The sequence below is a fragment of the Pecten maximus genome, chromosome 7 (assembly GCF_902652985.1).
Source record: "Pecten maximus chromosome 7, xPecMax1.1, whole genome shotgun sequence".
Taxonomy (NCBI): Eukaryota; Metazoa; Mollusca; class Bivalvia; order Pectinida; family Pectinidae; genus Pecten; species Pecten maximus.
The window spans coordinates 28,838,192-28,862,608 of record NC_047021.1 but is presented as its reverse complement, the minus strand read 5'-3'; the positions used below and the strand labels follow the sequence as shown (position 1 = coordinate 28,862,608).

At 35.0% G+C, this 24,417-nt stretch overlaps 1 protein-coding gene across 6 annotated transcripts in view; it reads left to right on the top strand.

Annotated features, from left to right (window-relative positions):
* The window catches only part of LOC117330483, a 99,116-nt gene that overhangs the window by 17,796 nt on the left and 56,903 nt on the right, over window positions 1-24,417 (top strand). For all 6 annotated transcript variants that reach the window (XM_033888781.1, XM_033888782.1, XM_033888778.1 and 3 more), the window contains exons 2-20: window positions 466-681; window positions 3,538-3,614; window positions 3,838-3,888; window positions 11,700-11,818; window positions 14,641-14,859; window positions 15,360-15,398; window positions 16,461-16,544; window positions 16,800-16,896; window positions 17,196-17,267; window positions 17,934-17,968; window positions 18,364-18,524; window positions 19,075-19,224; window positions 19,699-19,877; window positions 20,092-20,208; window positions 20,962-21,074; window positions 21,565-21,786; window positions 23,336-23,420; window positions 23,873-23,983; window positions 24,339-24,416. In XM_033888781.1, the coding sequence (XP_033744672.1) occupies window positions 540-681; window positions 3,538-3,614; window positions 3,838-3,888; window positions 11,700-11,818; window positions 14,641-14,859; window positions 15,360-15,398; window positions 16,461-16,544; window positions 16,800-16,896; window positions 17,196-17,267; window positions 17,934-17,968; window positions 18,364-18,524; window positions 19,075-19,224; window positions 19,699-19,877; window positions 20,092-20,208; window positions 20,962-21,074; window positions 21,565-21,786; window positions 23,336-23,420; window positions 23,873-23,983; window positions 24,339-24,416 (2,151 nt within the window). In that variant the 5' untranslated portion in view covers window positions 466-539. The remainder of the gene's footprint in view (window positions 1-465; window positions 682-3,537; window positions 3,615-3,837; window positions 3,889-11,699; window positions 11,819-14,640; window positions 14,860-15,359; window positions 15,399-16,460; window positions 16,545-16,799; window positions 16,897-17,195; window positions 17,268-17,933; window positions 17,969-18,363; window positions 18,525-19,074; window positions 19,225-19,698; window positions 19,878-20,091; window positions 20,209-20,961; window positions 21,075-21,564; window positions 21,787-23,335; window positions 23,421-23,872; window positions 23,984-24,338; window position 24,417) is intronic.

Here is a 24,417-nt window from a genome sequence, read left to right as displayed (position 1 = left end):
CATGATTTTGTCAATTTGAAAATGTAATTCAACTACTGGATTTCAAAATGGGACACCCAAAATTCACATCTGAGAGTCCCAAAATTACAGGGAAAACCCTGCCATACCCAGTAACAAGCCTACTCATTGACTATATCTATAGCAGTTCAGTAAAATCGTAAGAAACACTGCAATTACCCTCCCATTCCCCCTCCTCTTGATTTCAGCTAATTAATTTTTGACCATTGACATACACTGTTCTACAGATAGTTCATCTTTGTAGCATTTGACAAATCTATAATGTTGATATTCTTATGTTTAAATCCATCTTTCATAAAACATCTAAAGTATTCTTTCTCAGCATCATTCTCTATTTAGCAAAAGCATCGAATAAATGAAGGAAGCAACTTGGGTCTGGGGGGTAAAGGAAGACAAAAACCAAGAAATACCAAATTTCTTTATTATGATTTGTTTATCTCTGAACAGACGCAGTAACCCAGACATTTAGTGACAGGTCGGACACTGTATCGGAGACAGGCACCAGTGGAGAAGGTGTAACCATGGGTGCCGGCGCGTCCCAGGAAGAGGTCCTGCTGGACGATGAGGCAGAACCACAGACTTCAAATGAGAAAAGTCTCCCAACCCCTCAGGCAAACAGGGCGGCCTCTAGGACAAGTCTACAAGGCGGTCAGTTACACAGAGGTAGGTGTAGAATATTTAGTATATGTATCTTATTTCAGCTGGCAATAAGCTCATGCGTGGTAATAAGCCTATCTATGTATTTTGAAATTAAGAGAAGAAAATACTTAAAATGCTGCTTTATTTATCCTTCTCCATAAGCCCACTCCCTTCTTCGAGTAAAATTTTGATGTGTAGGTTCCCTGGGTTTGTTGTAGGATATTTGTTAGGCAAAGCTTTTTATTAAAAACATTTGGTTAATTGTAGAGATAGCTAGAAATTATTGTTAGATAATCTTTATATGGTTTCTTACTAACCAACTATTGGAATATGTATACTACAAGTTATTTCACTGTAAATCTTAAGCTTGTTCTCCAATTGTGATGTTATTATAGACCATCTAAAGACTTACTTTCTCATTTTAGTATGTGTTTACTTAATTCGTAAGCTCATGCCTGTCAATAAGTACAACCTTTCTATCTGGCAATAAGTTCATGTCTGGAAATAAGCCCAACCTTATTTAACTGACAACAAGTCCATATCTGGTAATACTCCCGATCTTATTTATCTGACAATAAGCTCAGGTCTGGTAATAAGCCCAACCTTGTCCATCTGACAATAAGCCCATGTCTGGTATATATATATATAGTAAGCCCAACATTATTTATCTGACAATAAGCCCATGTCTGGTAATAAACCCAACATTATTTATTAGACAACAAGTCCATATCTGGTAATAAGCTCTGTTCCTCTGACAATAAGCTCATGTCTGGTAATAAGTCCATGTCTGGTAATAAGCCCATGTCTGGTTATAAGCCCATGTCTGATATAAAGTTCATGTCTGGTATTAAGCCCATGTCCGGTATAAGTCTGCATCTGATAGTAAGCCCATGTCTTGTAATAAGCCCATGTCTGATAATAAGCCCATGTCTGGTAATAAGCCCATGTCTGATAATAAGCCCATGTCTGATAATAAGCCCATGTCTGGTAATAAGCCCATGTCTTGTAATAAGCCCATGTCTGGTAATAAGCCCATGTCTGATAATAAGCCCATGTCTGGTAATAAGCCCATGTCTGGTAATAAGCCCATGTCTGATAATAAGCCCATGTCTGGTATAAAGCTCATGTCTGGTAATTAGCCCATCCGCATCTATTGCTATGCAGGGAATGCTAGTAAATGCTTTTTGATTTCCCTGTAATATGCCAACTTTATTTTTGATAAAACTACATGTTTGCCCTCTGGGTTAATACAGATATAGGTGTTTCTATGTCCCAATCACACCATTGGAAGCATAGGCAATAAGCCCAGCTAGGGGATCAACGAATAGTGTTGGTTATTTTTCTGATCAGAATTTGTGTGAGCTTAAAACCATACGGGAGCTCATTACCAGATAAATATGGTAATATGAAAATGTTTGGTTATTCTGCCAGTCCCTCCATTTATATAAAAGTTTGGTTTATTTTTTATAGCTCTATTACTTTGATACTAAAAGTCCCATTGCAATATGTTTCCATTAGCTCTGCATTGTCACAATATTACCAAACAAAATAAAAATATGTCAGATCATAATTCTCACATCGTTTCTATGGGTGTAGTGATAAGACGAACAGTGTTTGTGACATGCTTTTTTTTATGTCACTATATGTTAAGGGTATTTTTGATGCCAGGAAAACCATGCTGCTGGATCGGAAAACCTAAATGGTCAATGTAACTGGCAGCAATTCATGTGGTATAGCTATGTTGTATAAAAGGTGAATGTGCTATCACGGTGGAATATATTGATTAAAACGTTCAAATTAAATTGATGAGTTTGATTTCCTCTATTTTTACCTGGGATGGTCATGTGTACTCGTAACATCACAAGAATCCTGTATTTTTACCTGAGATGGCCATGTGTACTCCTAACATCACAAGAATCCTGTATTTGTACCTGGGATGGTCATGTGTACTTGTAACATCACAAGAATCCTGTATTTTTACCTGGGATGGCCATGTGTACTCCTAACATCACAAAAATCCTGTATTTTTACCTCGGATGGTCATGTGTACTCGTAACATCACAAGAATCCTGTATTTTTACCTGGGATGGCCATGTGTACTCCTAACATCACAAGAATCCTGTATTTTTACCTGGGATGGTCATGTGTACTTGTAACATCACAAGAATCCTGTATTTTTACCTCGGATGGTCATGTGTACTTGTAACATTATAAGAATCCTGTATTTTTACCTGGGATGGTCATGTGTACTCGTAACATCACAAGAATCCTGTATTTGTACCTGGGATGGTCATGTGTACTCGTAACATCACAAGAATCCTGTATTTTTACCTCGGATGGTCATGTGTACTTGTAACATCACAAGAATCCCATCAGCATTGCAAAATTTGTCTCTGGAATGTTATAACACTGAAACTGGTTGAATATAAAAAAAAATCGAAAGTTAATCATAACCTGCTGATAGGCGTTATTTTATGTCTGCAATGCTGTCAGAAATTCTATACTTGTATTGCATTTTTATATCAACAAGTAATAGTCATATACAGGATATGTGCTTACCATTTTTATGCCCCAGCCATAAAATTGGGGGAGAGGGGGGGGGGGATATAGTGTTACCCATGTCCATTCCATTGTGTCGTGTCCCGTCGCATCGCATCCCATTGCATTGCGTTGTGTCCCGATGCAATGTACTAGCTAATCTCATGAACTGCTGATGTGATCATCACCAACTGTGGTGTCAAGTGGCAGCAGGGGCTCACAGACATTTTCTAGTTTTTTCTTTTTTCTTTTATTTTTTTTTACACTTTCTATTAAAAAAAAAGAATTAAAAAAAGACCCTTAAAAAACGAATTAATTTTTTTAAATTTTTGCTTTCCTCAGGTGATGGCCAAGATGTGCCTGTGACAGTGACAGAAAAGGGGTTCTCTATACCAGAGGTCACCATTATAGAGGGGCAGGTAAGTGTTACATAAAACATATCAAGTTAAAATTGAAAAAATCAAGGAATACTCAACATATCATCACAATAATCTATCATTGTACTGTCTCTCTATATAGGCCATTGTAGTAAATTTACAGTAAAACTGAAAAAGCAATTTTTTTATGTGAATAATATTTCAAGCACACTTTGAAATGATTATTGATAGCATACTTTACCGTTATGAAATGTTCTTTTTCTAGTTTGTGTCTTTTATGTGGGAGGATTCAAAGTCAAAGCTGAACATCGTGCAGGTGAGTTACATTTAATATTATCTCCATGTACATTTGCATTGTTTGTTTTACCTAATTTTGTTTATATACTATATTTATTTCTAAATAAGCCCAGGACACAAATAAGCCCCTTCTTCATTTTTGGCAGAATCATCTATTTAAAAATACAGTCAAACTTGCATTAGCGGACACCCTTATATAGCGGACACCTGTCCATAACGGACACTTCCAGGAATCCCCAATGAAAATCACTATATAAATATCATGTATATAGCGGACACCTTCCTAATGCGGACAGCGGACACTTAGTTTTGTCCGTAAAGTTGTTAAAAATTCTGTATAACGGACACGTGAAACCATATCCGTGTTGATATTTGTGTGTAAAACGTTTCTAAATAACAAGCAGAGCCTTAATTACTCAACTCCCCTGGCAGCAATGCTAACTTGGGAAGCCACTTCATCAGTCACTAATTGTCCTGTTACCTGTAAGTTGCTGTAACAATGGGCAGTAATTACAAGAGAGTGACCGATCGCCATCGGCAGAGGTGTTTGTTTACTCAACCGGTGACCGCTAAGCTTAGCCATTCAACCATAGCCTAGACAACAAGAATGGTCAGGGGGTAATTAAATCATTATCAAGACCAACAAAAGAGGGACAAAGCAATAGTTATGTCTGTCATAATTGTTTTACTTACAAAATCCACCGTATGCAAATCTGACAGGGCAGGCACATGGTTGTCAGCCGCCATTTTCTCACACTCGGAACTCCTCGGAATATGACTGCGTAACCTATTAAGAACAGCCGAAGAGTTCCGAGTGTCTTTGTATACACTATACTTATTTACTGAACCAGAAAACGGTATTTATTAAATTAAATCCCTACATGGATTTCAGAAAATATGTCTCAAAATAAATGCTTAGGGATTATAATTATCAGAGGAAAATGCACTTTCACTTATAAAGAGTTAATGTTGTAATAGAAAAGATATTTCAAACATATTTATTTTCCAAAATATTGAGGATTAATGAAAATTATTTTACTATGATAAGAATTACCTTTACATTTTTGACTATGTTGAGTATTTGTCTGAATAGATATTCAGTATAGTATGATATTGTGAAGATTGTTTTAAAAACTATAGGCTTAATATAAATTATTAAAAATATCAACTTCAATTTTTGTGTCAGATGAATGATTGAAAATTAATTAAGCATTTATCTTTAATTATTTGTCTTTTATTCATTTGTTTAAGTGTTTAAATATAATAAATCAGGAGACATATGGTGTACTATAAACAGACTTTGGTTTGTTTCTTCGTTTATAAGGGACATAACTCATTGAACCTCTATATAAAGGACACCTCTCTATAAAGGACAGTTTTGTCTTGTCCCTTAGGTGTCCTTTATAGACAGGTTCGACTGTAGTAAGCTAAGAGTGATTCACAAATAAGCACTCCCCAAACTTTTACACTAGGAGAGAGTGCTTATTTGAGGATAAATACGGTAAGCTGATGAAGTAGAAATCTTCTGGGGTGAGCCTTTTGGCCACAAAAGGCAATGTTCTTTTACCTGATTTTGGTTGAGGAGCCAATGTGGTTATTTTTCTGTCCTAAGAGACTTTTGATTACAGAATCCAAGGAGCCATATATAAACTGGTGTATATACAATAAAAGTACAGAAAGGTAAAAAAAAAAAAGAAAAAAAAAGGTTCTTAGTTGAGTGTATGTAGGTAAAATCTTTCAGCTAAACTCTACATTGAGTATTTAGTATATGTGTTATAAGAAGGAGCAATGAATAGTATCCTGCCCATGCTGGGGCTCGAACTAGCACCATTTTGTTCTCTGAGCAGACACCTTACCACTAGAATAATAGGGAAATTATCACTGGGATAATTATCATGATCTATACTCTCCACTTTTACACTTCTCCCACCTTCAAAAGGTCTTCGCTACCCCCAAAGTCAACCACAACTCGACTGAGTTCTTCTGCCTGGAGTTGTCAATGCCACAATATATATGGACATCATCTACATCATATGGTATCATGTATGTCTATAGTTTGGCGGTCATGGGTTTGAGTCTTGGCCTGGTCATTTTATTCTTCCTTTACTAATTACAGTGTTATATATATCTACTGTACAATACAAATTCCACTTAGGTCTTCTCTAGTACTATGATATCACAATACTGACACTTCATTGTTGGTAAAGTTTGAGGGAGTCGCAGGATTTTAACCATAAAAGGCCAATAAAGGTAAGGTCCCCTTACAAAAACTGCTTCATAAGTCCTCACCTGGGGAGAATTAATTCTGCAAGAGCTTACTTGATATCAGTTTAAGGCCCTTCAAATCCTACGTCACTGTGTAGTGCCATGCATTCTTGCCGTTTGTTGATGTAAATCAAAGACATTGTTATAATATAAAGTATTGTTGTAAAGTCCATTTAAACTTCAATAATGAACCAGTGATTCAATTTCTGGAATAATAAGGTGAAAATATAAGATTGTAGATATATAATATACAGTGTCTGGATAGGATACTTGGTATCTAGATCTGTACAATTTAAACTCAAAATACCCAGTGACTCAGATGAGAATGTGAAAATATACTTTTAGCAAAGGAAGTCTTATATCCAAATTTGGTATAACATCCAATTGCAAAAACTCAAAATAGCAGTTTCATGATAGGTAGATTTTGAAGTAACTTTGATGTAGACAGTAAAATCTTACTTTTACTTGACCTTGACCTTTGTCCCTGTGATTGTATAAATAGATTACAGTCATAAACCATCTATGTTGGTATTTACGACAGATATTTGACTTATGGTATAGAACCTGTATAATGTTGAACTCAGATTTTACGATTATGTATTGGCAAGCTGATTGAGGTTGAGTAAACAGTTTGAAGGGTAGGACCACTTGTATTGAAGTGCTTAGGACCAGTGTACTTTGCTTTTCGACGGAGACAGATGGCTACTGTATATTAGGGTTTCAGTGTTAGTACTGAGTATCATTAATAGGTCTAAGGAAATACCAATTTCATTCGTTTTACCGAAAATAGTTATATCCATAGGACTTTTTATCAATTTTTAAACATTTGATGTCAGCAAATAGGAAATGTAGTAATTGAGCTATGATGTATATAGTCTGACACAGAATCTGATGTTTTTACAGTCCGTGATTGTGACATAGTTGGAGGTAGATCTTTTTCTACCGGTCTATTTGTTGAGATTTAGCTGTATTACTCTAAAAATATTTTGATGAGTATCCTATGTTTTCAAATGTAGGTCACTGTGACTTTTTGCATGATGAAAGATTGTTGAGACCATGAACTGTAAACTATAAATGTGTATGTAACTTTAATAATTTGGTAAGATTTTAAATGTTTTTGATGTGAAGGTCAGCTCTGTGATATTCTCATCATTGAATATATATCTACCTGAAACCTGATCCAATGTGTGTGGCAGTATTGGCCCATTTAGTACACATGTACAGGTAGTATCCAGGTAGAAAGTGTAACTATACCCTATATATGGTGTCTATATTGTCGTTAATGTCGCTGCTCTGTAATAAATTACGTACAGTACCATAATCCTATCCCAGGAGACATGCTATAATAACAAATGGTCAATAGAATAGTGTAGGCATATGTGTAATGGCATTTATTGACTATTTATCCTGCCATAACCCCGGGGGTACCCTGACTCAAAGTGGGTTTGTTACACGACAATGGAATAGCATTTATTGGTAATCCTACGGAACAGCAATGGCTGAGAGTGGGCTTATTACCAGACAGGGGCATATTGCCAGTAAAATATGGTATAAAAACACTTAAGCCTTTAGGTATCACCAGTCTATAGGGTGCGCTGTACCTTGGCCAGACTGAAATGTTGGCATTTTGATTGAAATTCACAACTTTTTTGCATGTTTTATTAGCATGTATAGTTAATTATTGATGTTAACATAGAATCTAAATTGGTTTCAGAAACCTAGCTAGATATTGTAGAACCACATAGCCTGTTTTCAGTGGTTATGTAATGGGTTGTCTATAGTCTGCATAGTACATTAAATATTCAGCAGTTGTACAGAGAGTAGGAATGATTTTGATTTATTGAAAACAATGTTCCCTTATAAAAAAAAACAACACTAGCTCTTTGTGGTGGACTTACACTACACCTAGGTGTCATGTACTGAATTTATCCAAATATTTACCCTGGCCAAACAAATAAGTCCCCTTCTTCATTACGTGAATGGCAGAATCATCAGTTTTGAAATATTCGGCTAAAAGTGGTTCACAAATAGACTTCAAACTTTAATGTTAAACTTTTCCACTAGGAAAATGTGGTGGGGTGGGGGAAAGCTCCTTAGAGGATAAATATAGTATAGTAAGATTTCTCTTACTAGCATTCTTGAGATTCAGTTGTGACAGGTTTTCTGGCAGAAAATATGTACTAAACATTGTCACTTTTACACAAACGAACAGGTAAACAAGAATCAGGTGTCAGCCATCAGATTTAAATGTCTACGTATCAGGTGGAAGAAGATTTAAATTACAATCCAATATTTGTTTAATAACAGATAATGTTTTGGCATAAGTGAAAGAGGATCATCTGTATAGTTCAAAGGTCAAGAAGACATTTAAAAATCCTTTGTTAGGAGGTTTGTTATGTGTGTGACCTTTTCCTGAAATGAACATCACTTTCATTTTCTGGGATCAGAACAAAACCTCATTGATAGACTTGATTCTCTCGGGTATCCTCTTGTCATACACTATCAGAAACTGATAGGTATATATGTGTGTTGAAAGAATTTTTGACAGAGCTTTTCAAACTTGTTTTGAGATTGGATTCCCATACCATAGTTTGGATTCCTATCTCATTTGACCTGTTAAAGCTCAGTCAGTATAGCATCAGGCTAATACAACCTCAAGTGAAGACTCAAAGTTAAAGCTCAGTCAGTATAGCATCAGGCTAATACAACCTCAAGTGAAAACTCAAAGTGTGTGGTTCTATCTCAACCCAGGCTGGTTTCCATCTGTCAGGAAGCCGAGATCATGGACAATCCAGTGGTGTTGTGTTTGTGTCCTTAGGTAGCAGTGTACAGTAAAAATGCCAAATTCTGAAAAATATGGCACATGCTTTAGATATGTAAACATTGCCAGTTAACCTTACATATAACCTCTAATAAAGTATATATATTTGAAATCTGTACAACATTTGCAATTTTAATAGAGCTCTGAAGGATAAGTAAACTGATATTTTCTGTGATTTTTAGAGCTGTGAATACCATGGTAACAGCTTAAAAAATTCTCAAAAATTGCAAAATATTATATTTGACCCAAAATGGCACAATTCTCTACACAATTTTTTTTCTGAAACCTATTTAAAATTAAATATCTCTATCCCAAAGACAGAATTAATCTTGTTTGGACATATGTTGTAAATTAAGTTTTTCCGCTATCTTACCTTTTCTGTGGGCTTCCATTTTGCGCTGTAGGCGAAACTAAATTTCCTGTGTAAACACACGTTCGGAAAATCCGGATATTTAAAATCCGGAACCAATTTATTGATTTTTGTTTTAATAAATGTGAAGCCTGTATGTACTACTTCATACTGAATATACCAATTATAGTGTACATTTATTTTTTCATTTTTTATACATATCATAATACAGGAGTTATTTGCTTAACAAAAAAATTGCCCATGGCCAGGCTGTCTTACTGTGGTGTGCTACCTTATACATCACTTTCGTTAATTCTAATTTTACTAAAAAACCCATGAATGTCTAGAATATGTTCCGACGAACAAAATGACATATCGGGTTACTGTGTATCTTTAATAGTCATCGAGTATTGCTGATTTCCCTGAGAGGTGTATTTTGACAACTTTTTCTCCCAATCCAGTAATAAGGGGAGGTAATTTTAAAGATGAAAACTCCCATAATTCTGTATATCTCTTGAATAAAGTTGTGTTTTGAGTTGAATGTGGTACTTTGAGTCTCTGTGCATGTAATCAAGCAAAAAATACTATACAACTATCAAATTTAGCCTTATAATATGACGTCATAGTTACCATGACGTCATCAGTAACTATGACGTCATCAGATGGTATCTATGACGTCATAAATACTCAATGGTGTCATAATAAATAACCAAATTCCTTTCCAAACCTCAGCTTAGCAACACATGCAATATTCTAACTGATAAATCATGACATGACATCCAAGATTTCAAAATGTCATGCCTATGACATCACAGTCATCTGTTTCCACCCCGGTAATTCAGATATGTACCAATGATCATATGAAAGTGTCCGCTGATCCCATTTTATGCGGAAAATGCTATTTTTTCTGCTTTACCGAAGGAAGTGACAATAATTGACAATATTGTATCAACCGTACACTCCATCAATTGAAATTACATGCTTACCAATGTATAAATAAATTGAAAATAATGGTTTCACCAAATATTTCAAAAAATAACACTTACTGCAATAGTTTCCATGGATACGGGGTAATAAATCAGGTAAAACAAACCAGAATTCGGTCTATATGGTTTGTTAGATACCCAATAAGTTATTTTGGGTTTGTTATAAAACATAGAATATCTTTTCAATTTACACTGACTCATTAACATTATGCTTAATTAACCCACCCTTAAAAATATTATGATATTTGACCCAAAATGGCACAATTCTCTACACAATTTTTTTTCTGAAACCTATTTAAAATTAAATATCTCTATCCCAAAGACAGAATTAATCTTGTTTGGACATATGTTGTAAATTAAGTTTTTCCACTATCTTACCTTTTCTGTGGGCTTCCATTTTGCGCTGTAGGCGAAACTAAATTTCCTGTGTAAACACACGTTCGGAAAATCCGGATATTTAAAATCCGGAACCAATTTATTGATTTTTGTTTTAATAAATGTGAAGCCTGTATGTACTACTTCATACTGGATATACCAATTATAGTGTACATTTATTTTTTCATTTTTTATACATATCATAATACAGGAGTTATTTGCTTAACAAAAAAATTGCCCATGGCCAGGCTGTCTTACTGTGGTGTGCTACCTTAGGCAGGGCATTTACCCCAATTCATCTCATGGATAGTGACTGAAACATATGGTGTTTAGTACTGCAAGGAGACCCTGCCTCAAAATTACTATGGCTGTTCATTAGATAATAAAAACTAGAATATAAAAAGTAATTGATTGGTTAAGAATGTGTGTTATACAGAATGTGCTCTAGGTTGTAGTCACCAGCTGGAAAATGGTAGCTTGTTCTGATGGCCCATGATAGGGCCATTCAAATACTCTGTTTCATGATAATTATTTACTGCACCAGGCTCTATCGCCATTTCCTATACTTCTTGTCACTGGAAATGTATGTACTTGTAATATAACATGGGTTGACCTAGGTGAAGCAGTGTGTCATGTATCAAAAGAAGGTCACTCTAACATACATTTTGACCTTTGACTTAGATAAAAGAAAAAAATATTTTATGTCCATTCTTTAAATGTAATTTAACATTGACTGGGGAACTGTAATAATTTGCTGAATTGTCACGTTTCTATTTTACCTCTTAAATGACTGCGCAGGACGGCCATATGCACCTTGAAGACTAGGGCAGTCCCACATCACTGCCTCATATGACTTGAATATATAATTTTGTTATTAAATTACATTTTATTTTATCTGGGGGTGGAGTCACAGTAAAAGTAGATTCAAATTCCTATAAACATTCATGGTTGCTTTTATACATGTGTCTGTAATATCTGGTGACAAGTTTAAACTTTTACTCGGTATTGTTATGTTTGCCCGTTCATTGTTACAGGTTGTCCATGATGGCGAAAAGCTGAGACCTGTTATTGGTGGATTTGAGGCCAAGGCTGCAGAGGTCAAAGGTCACTATGACCAGCAGTTCAACTCAGAAGGAGACTACAAGTTTGCTATGTAAGTTTTATAATTGGTTTGTTAACTGGAAAACTAACACTGGGTGTGTTGTTAATGCTTGATGTATAGACATATAAGTTTAATATACAGTGAACATTTATTTGGCAGAGACAGTTGTATGCTGGAGCTGAAATAGAATGGATTTACTGGGTGCTGTGTATAAAATTTTCACAGCCATTCAATCATATTTGAAATTACTTTCATATCGTTTTATCACAAATAATGATAATGCATTAGAATACAGAATAAATCACCAGTATTTTGTAGTTTTTGTAATATCATATAGAAACAATAACTTTGAATGGTGTTAAAATTGAAACATATTAATAGAACTCCTACAAACAAAAATGAATAGACTAGTTTATATTTATATGTTAAACATTTACTTGGGAATATTTTAGAAGGGCAATTTATTAGTTCTATACATTAATATTTATACTGAAACTTATTAAGAGAATAGCTATACAAGCAAGGGGTCAAGGTCAGCTATCAAGGCAAAGGGACAAAGTCTGTTATCATATCAAGGGTCAAGGTCAGTTAGCAAAGCAGGGCAATGGGACAGTCTGTTATAGCAACGGTCCAGGTCAAGGAAAGGGGTCAAAGTCTGTTATAAAATCAAGGGATCAAAGTCTTAACAAAGCAGGGGGTCAAGGTCAGTTATCAAGGCAAGAGGACAAAGTCTATTTTCAAATCAAGGGGTCAAAGTCAGTTATCAGGACAAGGGGACAGTCTGTTATTAAAGCAAGGGGTCAAGGTCAAGGTATGAAGGCAAAGGTACAAGATCAAAGGTCATTGAGTGCAGTTTTGTGTATAATATTGGTTGTGTTCTTTGACAATAACATGCACTTTTCAAGGACAAGAACGGTGAAAGAATCTGATGGTACTGTTAGAACGGAAGTATTGGATGAGGATTCGGATCAGGACAGGTCACGGTCTAAACATTCACTTTCAGCTGTCTTCTATACTAACATTTTTTTCTGTAGATCATCATAGACAGCTGTTAACTTTACTACTGTAAATCAATCTATTTTCTTCATTGTTTATTTTTGTATTTTTTACATTATGTCAGTTTTTCCTATGAGAATTAAAAGTGATGAAATTGATAGTAATATCTTCTTATATTCCTGAGATTAAAATTTGCAATTTTCATTTTATTCAAAACTATAATTTATGGTTAATTTAATTCAGATTTGTAAATTTTCAATTTTGTTACCTTTTTATGTTTACAATTTCTTCTAATTTGTGATCTGTACTCATGGATTTACAAAAAGAATTAAATTGTTTGTGAATAATCAAGAAATAACGATGATTTACAGTTATTTGTTGTCTATTTTACGAATATTGTAGTGTGTTGCTTACTTCAGTCTATTTTACGAATATTGTTGTGTGTTGCTTCCTTGAAGTAATACATTCTGCCAAATACTGGCAATACACTGTAGATCAGGTTTACTGATAGAAACAATCTTGTAGCCTTACAAAGTTTGTAGCAGTACATTGTATAAAGATGACTAGCTAAGAATGCTGTACACTTAGTCCGGAAGTCCTCATACATTTCTCCTGTTACAGGAAAGCTGCAAAATCTGTAAATGGAGGCAACTTGGTGCCACAATTTGAAATAAGTAACTTATATATCAATACATATATAGTTGTCCCGCAGTCACATTGGAGAGTGTTATGTCACAGCAAGAGATATATCAAACCAAGATTTATTTTGATTTCTTACGTAACTACAGTCTACAGATCATTTCACGTGTCTGGTAGTGTCAATCACTGGACTATCTTTACTGAATCAGCGATTTATTCTCATAGTAGATTTCCATGAATCACTCTTTCACTCTGAAATCTGCATTATTTCTATGACATATATTTATTTAAGATAAACATTTTAGAAATACGAATGTCAAAAGTCTGCTGGATTAAGTCACTGGGTTATATATATTGTACTCGAGTGAAAGATTATAAAATGTGATATTTTGTTTTTGTGATAATTTTTTGAAAGCTTTTTTTTTTGTTAAATTCTCTTTTGTATTCTATTTATTTTTATTTAACAGTAGACATTTCTTTTCATTAAAATAATCTTAGTAGTTTGAGGTAGATGAGTGAGATCTCAGTTTTCAAATCTGACTCTTTCTATATTTTGTAAATGTATGATTTGATTTTTTCACAGCTTTCTCCTATAATCCCCCCAACCTTTAGCAGTACATTGTAATTAAAAAAGGACTGCTGTAAAGGAGGAATGGGAAAGTTTAAACTTTTAGTTGAATCTTATTTGAACCACACTTTCTACACATACTGAACAATTGAAAAAGTCTGTTGGACTACATTTTTGTCTTCTCTTAATGTTTTTCCTTCTTTATTTCATAATGTTTTCTTTTGTTCTTTTTTTTAACATATTAGATGTTAAAAATTTACCCAATTTTTTTTTATTTAAAAATGGCATTTTTAAACAATTCTAACCATCCTGTATACAATAAGAACGGAATGTCATTATGACTTGAAGTCATTTTGAATTATGTACGTTAAATACACACAATGACTATCAATCGCAAATTAAATATCTTATGAATATTCATAACCTATAAACAATTGATAGGTCTCTTGATTATTCATGGCTTATAAACAGTCCAAGTATCTTGTGAATATTCATTTCCATTAAACCAGATTCTGAGTCGCACATTTGAAGCACAATAATTTTTGTACAAATTGTTTTTTAATTGATTTTTTTTTTTTAAACAAATTGAAGAATTTTGAATATCGATTCAGAAGCGGAAACATATATAATGAAATTAAATCAACAAAATCTCTCTAATGTTTGTTTACAGTAACGGTATCCGATGTACTCCGCTGAGCGTGACCGTGAAGAGGAAGGTGGATTTGCTGATAGAGATTACAGACGAGGGATTCCAACAGTCCGTAATATATGTTGACCAGGGTCACTCGGTCAAGTGGCACTGGACTGACTGTAAAACACCACATGCTGTACAGAAGGTGGAATACTCTATAGAGAAGAAATGCTTTGTTAGGAACACAGAGAATTCAAAGTGAGTCAAGTTGTCTCATTTAATGGAATTGCACTTCTGGAATGTCCTCCATTTCAAAATTAAAAATTAAAAAAAAAATTACCAATTAAATTTCAAGAAGTTAATTGGTAATCTTTTTTTTCTTGAAAAATAAAAATCTATCTGAGGGTTATGGTTTTATTTTACTGTTGCATATGGTTTCCCCTTTGTAATGCTATCTCTGAATTGTAACCATCCAGATGATATTATGTTGTACTATATTCCAGAGACCGCAGAAAATCGTTCACACAACTGCAGTTACTTATTTACTTACTTTTTACTTGTCATCAAGCTCTTCTATTAGGCTTGGAAGCCTCTCTGAGCCAGTTGTGATGTAATCCTAACACAGTAATGAACCAGCTTCACTAGTCAGAGGTGTTTGATATGACGTAAAAGGAGGGAAGTTGGTAGTGAACAAATAAAATCCATTGACACACATAATTTTCTTACAATCTAATCTGTAAATTTTCTTTCCTTTATAGAGCTCCAGTTACCAGTGACTCGTATAGAGAAACCTTCCCGTGAGTATTGGTGGGACTTTATACATAAAAAATTGTAAATTTTTGCTGTCACAGTAACCTAATGATAATGACTACAAGTGAAGCCCCAGATTCCCTTTATGAATCATAGATATTTTTCATCCTGTTTGTATTTTGTTGTTTATTTATATATATTTTTGAGGAATCTTCCTGTCAGTTTATACTTAGTTAGATGTAACTTTATGGACCATACTGTCATACTTTTGAAATATCAAATTGAATAAGAAAATAACTGTACTGCTGAGTACAGATACTATTGTTTTTTCTTTGTATTATAAATTTATTTAAGACAGAACAGGTAGAGATATAGAATCCTTCAGGTTACAGGTAGAGTCATAGAATCCTTCAGGTTACAGGTAGAGTTATAGAATCCTTCAGGTTACAGGTAGAGTCATAGAATCCTTCAGGTTACAGGTAGAGTCATAGAATCCTTCAGGTTACAGGTAGAGTCATAGAATCCTTCAGGTAGAGTTATAGAATTGTTGAGGTTGCAGGTAGAGTTATAGAATCGTTCAGGTTACAGGTAGAGTTATAGAATCCTTCAGGTTACAGGTAGAGTTATAGAATCGTTCAGGTTACAGATAGAGTTATAGAATCCTTCAGGTTACAGGTAGAGTTATAGAATCGTTCAGGTTACAGGTAGAGTTATAGAATCGTTTAGGTTACAGGTTGAGTTATGGAATCGTTCAAGTTACAGGTTAGTTATAAAATCGTTCAGGTTACAGGTAGAGTTATAAAATCATCAGGTTACAGGTAGAGTTATATAATCATTCAGGTTACAGGTAGAGTTATATAATCATTCAGGTTACAGGTAGAGTTATGGAATCGTTCAGGTTACAGGTAGAGTTATAGAATCGTTCAGGTTACAGGTAGAGTTATATAATCATTCAGGTTACAGGTAGAGTTATATAATCATTCAGGTTACAGGTAGAGTTATGGAATCGTTCAGGTTACAGGTAGAGTTATAGAATTGTTCAGGTTACAGGTAGAGTTATAGAATCATTTAGGTTTAGATTCATTAATGATTTGTATGATTATTTACAGGAAACCAGGACTGTTCTTTTTCAAGACCGAGAGCAACAAAAGCAGCAATGCATTTTGTGTTGTACATGTGAGAGAAGCTCAGAGGTAGGATATTGTTGTTAACTCCTTTTTATAGAAAAAATCATAACAATGCACTGTACATTGTTGTACATTCTATGTAAATTGGCTATTGCAGATACAAGTTTTATAATGATATGTAATTATTTCATTGATGTTCAAACTATAAATGAAGCCCCAGATTCCCTGTATCAACCATGGATATATTTTTACCTGTTTGTATTTTGTTGTTATAAACTGGACCTCCAATCTCTTATCCTGTTTTGTGGTTTTCATTTTCAGAGAGTTCCGTGTTGAGATCCTTGACAGATCATTCCAGCCGATGATCCTTTTGGTGGAGGAGGGTGACCGTGTGTGGTGGTCCTGGGATAAGTTCAAGGTATAGTTGTCATGGATACAGAGAAATGTTTATTACTCTGTATCTATCAAATGTCTGTTAAGTATCAATTCAAATAAAATAAGAAAATTCTCGAAGCAAATGAATGAAGTCAATGCATCAGACATTTTGAGATAGATGAAACTGAAATGAACATATTTATTGAAACTGAAGACATGCAAACCTGCTGACTTTGACCGTGACCTTTTACCTACATTTGAAAAACTAATTCTGAATTTTAACTTAATGGATGAGTTATGCTGTCTTCTGACAACTATTGTTTTCTCTGTGGTCTTTAACAGTGTAAGAAATCCCACAGTGTGTACCAGATTGAAGCGCCACCTATTGATCAGGATGATGAGGAACCTTACCAGGTACATCACTATAATACACATTCTTACATAAAATATATTACATTCTGTAGTTAGTTTTCACATTATGAAAATTTTGTTATTTTATTGTTTTGAAATGAAATAAATCAATATCAAACCAGAGCAAAAATAGAACTAAAAAAATCTTGTAATGGTTGTGTCCGACAAATCCTAGAAGTCTGATTTCTAAATTTTTTTTTTTTTTTTAATGTATTTGAGATGTAAATTGTGACTGTATCAAGTTGAGAAATATCTGTTAAACCTTTTTTTTCAGTATTTCTTACATTTCTGATAATTTATACATCAAAATAACACTAAGACCTATTAATATAATGATTTCGTAAAACTTTAGTCCTAGTAATCTCAGTGTCACTTGGTTCATGAAAAATCTTTGAAATATCCAGTGTTCGAGGTAACCGAGGCGATTTTGTATATTATTTATATTATTGGACCTAAATTTTTTCTTGGAGAAGTCTTTGAGTTACCGCAGTTTGAGATAACAAAGTTGTTCTTTATCAAAGTAAATTTGTATAAGGTATAATCCTTTAATATGTTTTGGTTACAGCCAGTTACCGCTGTTTGAGATATAAGTTATAATCCTTTAATATGTTTTGGTTACAGCCAGTAGAAGATGGTTTTAGATAATCTTTTAATATGTTTTGGTTACAGCCAGTAGAAGATGGTTTTAGGTGGGCAACACCAAGGTAAGGTTTAAATTATCACATTTTTTTCATAAAAGTTGTAAATGTAAACAATAAACATATATTGTCACCTTAAAAAAAAAAGACAAAAACAAAAAAAACTTTGATTATGAAAGAGCTACATTGTAGTTCCATGATACGCCTGTTTTGTGTTTGGTATATAAGTGTGTAGTTCCATGATACGCCTGTTTTGTGTTTGGTATATAAGTGTGTAGTACCATGATACGCCTGTTTTGTGTTTGGTATATAAGTGTGTAGTACCATGATACGCCTGTTTTGTGTTTGGTATATAAGTGTGTAGTACCATGATACGCTTGTTTTGTGTTTGGTATATAAGTGTGTAGTTCCATGATACTACTGGTTTGTGTTTGGTATTTAAGTGTGTCTTTACTTTTCAGTAAACAAGGACTGATGTCCCAGGAGTTCTTTAAGCCAGGAGTGTATTACTTCTCTGATCAGAACCAACAGGAAGCCGCGGAGTATATAGGGACGATCATAGTGAAACCTAAACAGCAGGAACACTATATAGAACTGACTGCACAGAAGGGATTCGAGCAAGGTGAGCCCACATGTTAATTAATGGTCAGGTCAGCAAAAGGTATCTTTATAATAGTTTTTTTCTGTTGATGATTTCTTATAAAATCAGAACCAACAGGAGGCCTAAAGGGATGATCTTAGTGATACACAAACAATTCTTTGTAAAACTTTGCTTGTTTCATGATTAAGGTGATGTATGTTTTTAAAAAAAATGAAAATCTTAAGCTTTGATTTTCTGGGGCAGATACCACTTATGTTCTTTACAATGTGTCCTTCTGATCATTGCTTGGTGATATAGGTATAAACATACCATATTTATCCAGCAATAAGCTCATGTCTGACAATAAGCTCATGTCTGACAATAAGCTCATGTCTGACAATAAGCTCATGCCTGGTAATAAGCTCATGCCTGGTAATAAGCCCACTCATGTATTCTGTACTTCAGTAAAATAAAGCCAGCAAATGATATTTTATTGAACCACAGTAAGGTCCCCTCCATAGCTCTAGTTTATATGTTGACCCCCTTGGCTTATTACAGGATAAATATGATATATAACACTATCCTGTTGTAGATGTGGTGAAGGCCCAGTCTGGGGACAGACTCTGGTTCCACTGGGACAAGGATCAAGCTACAAAGAATAACTTCAAGTTCGTCATACAACAGATCGGCAAATGTCTCAGTCCGCTGGCCAAGCCTTCGTCGCCCATAGACGAAACTACACGTAAGTCTGATATCACTTCTTCACCAATTACACTTTCACAAAATGGTGGATATCTAGAATGTCTGTTAAAATGTACTTTTGTCAAAAGAGTTTTATAGTGTATGAATATTAATCTGACACTCTAATCCTCATTTTGAGCATGTTACTTAACCTGAATTTGGTCCAGTAATTTTCAAGTGTCCTACAGTTTTGTTTGTATTTTGGTTTCAATTTTGAGTTGTAAATACGGTCATGTTATTATTATGTCAGGTATTCTGTGTTGTTTTTTTGCAAACATGTCTTAAATTTCAACATGTTGCATCGGCAAAAAATTCCAAATTTATTGCTCTGTGAGATATTTTAATAATATTTTCACATGTTTTAACCTAGCTATTATCGTACAAGGGTAACTGAATATAAGATGATATAACTTGTTTTCCAATTGCTGTAAAATAACCAGAGTTTATGGTAACCTTTTATCATCACCCACAACAGAACTAGAGGATCCGTTAGATTCTGATGCTATGGGTCTGTGTGCCCGGGTCGGCCTAGCGACAGCGGTGGTGCCCGCTACTGGTGTGTACCACTACCGACTGTATGCCACAGAGGACACCAAAGACATCAATACCAAGGATATGAACACCTGTTCTGTCATTGTTAACCCTGGACCAAAGGTATGTAGGAAATGTGTCATTTATTCTGGCTAATGTCCATATACTTTAGCTATATATTCAAAAACTGTGAACTTCACCATTATTTGTATTTAAGTTTTTTCATGATTGTGAAATTTCAAAGGTAAAATATTCTTAAAATGTAAATTTAACATTATTCTCTTGAATTTTATTTAATGTGACATAAGTTAAAATATAAATATTAAATTTATCACAGAATCATACAATCCATCTGACAGACAGTGGGTTTGAGCCCAAGGTGATCACAGTCAGACCCAGTGACAGAGTGTGGTGGGTGTGGCAGGGAGGAAAGAAACCCCACAATATCATACAGGTAATTAAAACTCAAACAGGTAATAACATGACATCATACAGGTAATTAAAACTCATACAGGTAGTTACAGGTCATCATACAGGTAATTACAGGACATCATACAGGTAATTAAAACTCATACAGGTAGTTACAGGTCATCATACAGGTAATTACAGGACATCATACAGGTAATTAAAACTCATACAGGTAGTTACAGGTCATCATACAGATAGTTACAGTTCATCATACAGGTAATTACAGGACATCGTACAGGTAATTACAGGAAATCATACAGGTAATTACAGGACATCATACAGGTAATTACTGTAACAGTACATCATACAGGAAATAATGTATCATACAGGCAGTTTACATCGTACAGGTCATTAAAAAATTATACAGATACAAACTGTTGTTGGCATCATACAGGTAATAAGAAATCATGATTACAATTTATAAATTCATAAATTTCATAAATGTGATGAGAAATCATACAGGTATAGAAAGATCATAATCATACAGGTATAGAAAGATCATACAGGTATAGAAAGATCATACAGGTATAGAAAGATCATACAGGTAGTTAAATGTCATAAGTTACAAATCAATTTTTCATTGTGATTCCCACACAATGATATTTCCCAGAAATTACATGTTAAGAATTTGCGTTGATTCTTTGTATAATAAGAATAGGAACAACTTGTCTCTTACCCATTTACAATCTTTGATTAGACTAATTAAGGTATGGAATCATATGTATTGTTTATTGTACAGGTGTCCCACCAAGGCAGCCATATAGATGATGGATTCTGTAGCGGTATGTTCCGTGACCCTCCCTCTGCCTATGTCCACCAGTTCACAGAGGCAGGCGTATTCTACTTCATCAGGTACCTATTGTTTCCCATTGAATTTACAGTCTCTAGTATTTTACTTATTTGGTGAAGTCTACACTCTCCCTGATTCTCAGTTCTATTGTTGCTTGTGATAATGTGAATAAATTTGAAAATGCCTGTATAGACTGAAAACGTTTAGAAATCAGCATCAAAGTTTGACCATTTGTTATATAGGTATATATTGATGATAGATCTATATTTAGAACTTACTGTATCGATCTGAAAATAAGTCTATGTCTGGTAATAGTCCCACTTCATTGCATTTCAGTAAACCAACAAATGTTTTATCATTATTCTGAAAACCCCCAACCCATGCATTGAGTGAAAGTTTGTGTTGGGTCGCTTGGCTTATAGAGTAAATGGTACTTTGTTTTCTAGATTCAGATTAGATAAAGCTTGATACAACTGAGCTATTATAAGTTTAGTTAGCTGCTATCTCATCATGATTTTTAATAACCACATGTTCTTACCTTCTTTCTCTCAGCTCCAGCATTTCCAAGGTGTTTGGTGCTATTGTTGTATCAACACAACCAGTTGTTCATGAGGTCAAGGTCGGCATGGCGGTCAATCCCGATCCCCTAACAGTCAAACAAAATGATATTGTGGCATGGACATTCCGCAGCACTCGTCAGTATGACATCATGGAGGTCCAAAGTATGGATCAAATCACACAGGACTTAGGGGAGGAGTTAAAGGTCCCCAAACGGTAAGTAGACAGGGGTCCTAGGAGTGGAGTTATAGGTTCCTTAATGGTACATAGACAGGGGTCCTAGGAGTGGAGTTATAGGTTCCTTAATGGTACATAGACAGGGGTCCTAGGAGTGGAGTTATAGGTTCCTTAATGGTACGTAGACAGGGGTCCTAGGAGTGGAGTTATAGGTTCCTTAATGGTACATAGACAGGGGTCCTAGGAGTGGAGTTATAGGTTCCTTAATGGTACGTAGACAGGGGTCCTAGGAGTGGAGTTATAGGTTCCTTAATGGTACGTAGACAGGGGTCCCAGGAGTGGAGTTATAGGTTCCTTAATGGTACGTAGACAGGGGTCCTAGGAGTGGAGTTATAGGTTCCTTAATGGTACGTAGACAGGGGTCCTAGGAGTGGAGTTATAGGTTCCTTAATGGTACAGTAGACAGGGGTCCTAGGAGTGGAGTTATAGGTTCCTTAATGGTATGTAGACAGGGGTCCTAGGAGTGGAGTTATAGGTTCCTTAATGGTACATAGACAGGGGTCCTAGGAGTGGAGTTATAGGTTCCTTAATGGTACATAGACAGGGGTCCTAGGAGTGGAGTTATAGGTTCCTTAATGGTACGTAGACAGGGGTCCTAGGAGTGGAGTTATAGGTTCCTTAATGGTACGTAGACAGGGGTCCTAGGAGTGGAGTTATAGGTTCCTTAATGGTACGTAGACAGGGGTCCTAGGAGTGGAGTTATAGGTTCCTTAATGGTATGTAGACAGGGGTCCTAGGAGTGGAGTTATAGGTTCCTTAATGGTACATAGACAGGGGTCCTAGGAGTGGAGTTATAGGTTCCTTAATGGTACGTAGACAGGGGTCCTAGGAGTGGAGTTATAGGTTCCTTAATGGTACGTAGACAGGGGTCCTAGGAGTGGAGTTATAGGTTCCTTAATGGTACGTAGACAGGGGTCCTAGGAGTGGAGTTATAGGTTCCTTAATGGTACGTAGACAGGGGTCCTAGGAGTGGAGTTATAGGTTCCTTAATGGTACGTAGACAGGGGTCCTAGAGGTTGAGTTTAAGGTTCCTTAATGGTACGTAGACAGGGGTCCTAGGAGTGGAGTTATAGGTTCCTTAATGGTACATAGACAGGGATCCTAGGAGTGGAGTTATAGGTTCCTTAATGGTACGTAGACAGGGGTCCTAGGAGTGGAGTTATAGGTTCCTTAATGGTACATAGACAGGGGTCCTAGGAGTGGAGTTATAGGTTCCTTAATGGTACATAGACAGGGGTCCTAGGAGTGGAGTTATAGGTCCCTTAATGGTACATAGACACAGGTCCTGGAGGTTGAGTTTAAGGTCCCTAAACGGTACATAGACACAGGTCTAGGCTATGTTGATAATAGTATGGTAATAAGCTGTTTTAATTATAGCTATGTTGATAATAGTATGGTAATTAGCTGTTCTAATTAAGGCTATGTTGATAAGTGGATGGTAATTAGCTGTTCTAATTACCTGGTATGGCTATGGTGACAATAGTATGATATTTAGCCATTTTAGTATATTTATCATTCTATTTTGTAGGAGATGTCTCAGCCGCGCCATCAAACAACCAGGAGTTACACAGTTCTACAGCAAATCTTTCTTCCAGAACACTGGAGACAAAGATGTATGTGCTTTGATGAAGACAATTACACATTTAGTACATAACATTGCTAAAAATTGCAATAAATTAGTTGTATGTTTGTTCACCAATGAGAATCCTTATGAAAATGTGAATGAATATTGCTCTATATTAATTGCTAAGAGTGATTTGGTAGTAATCCAGATGTAATTTGATATATAGTTATGTGCTACTACAGGGTATTTAGATGAGTTTTATTTCATAAATTTAATGAATATATTTTGTATATATAATTCTATGTATCGATTGACCTTTCTATACTTTAGAAGGATATTAATTTGCATTATCCTCATTGATAATATCTTACTTTATGTGAACTAATAACACATAACAATGATAAATGATGAATGTTGCTCCACCAAAATTTGTGTGAAAATATATATTGCACCAAAATGTAATCTGCCATATACATAAAGTATGACTCACTGTTACTGTAGAAAATGGAGGCACCCAAAATCAGCAGTGTGATTTGTGACGAGCGCTATGACAACATGGTGATCCGAGTGACAAGTGCCGGCTTCAGTCCTACATTCTGTTACATCCTCAAGGTAACATCTGCCTGTCAGTCTTGTATCTAAGTTTAGGAAAAAAAATCAAGCTGTTCTCTCTTTTGTGTTTGGGGATGTTAAACTTGTCAATTTACACCTGAATATTGGCCCTCCCTTTCGTGGTATTCATGGTTTTTCAAAAATAGGAATCTACTGTTTTTATTTTCAAGAGTTTTTATTTTTGCTATTTTAAGGATAGATGATTATCACAAGGTATGAGTTTATTTCAATATGACCAAGAAATCATGAAATGATTTTGCTGTTACCACAAAAGTATGAACCACAGAAAAACCCAATTATATGTTAATTAGCCTAACGAGACTTTGATATGATTGTTTTTTCCATGTAAATGTAGGGTCAGAGTGTACTGTGGACCTGGAAAGGTACAGATGAGGAACACAACATCGTTCATGTTGGCACTGATGACACCAGGG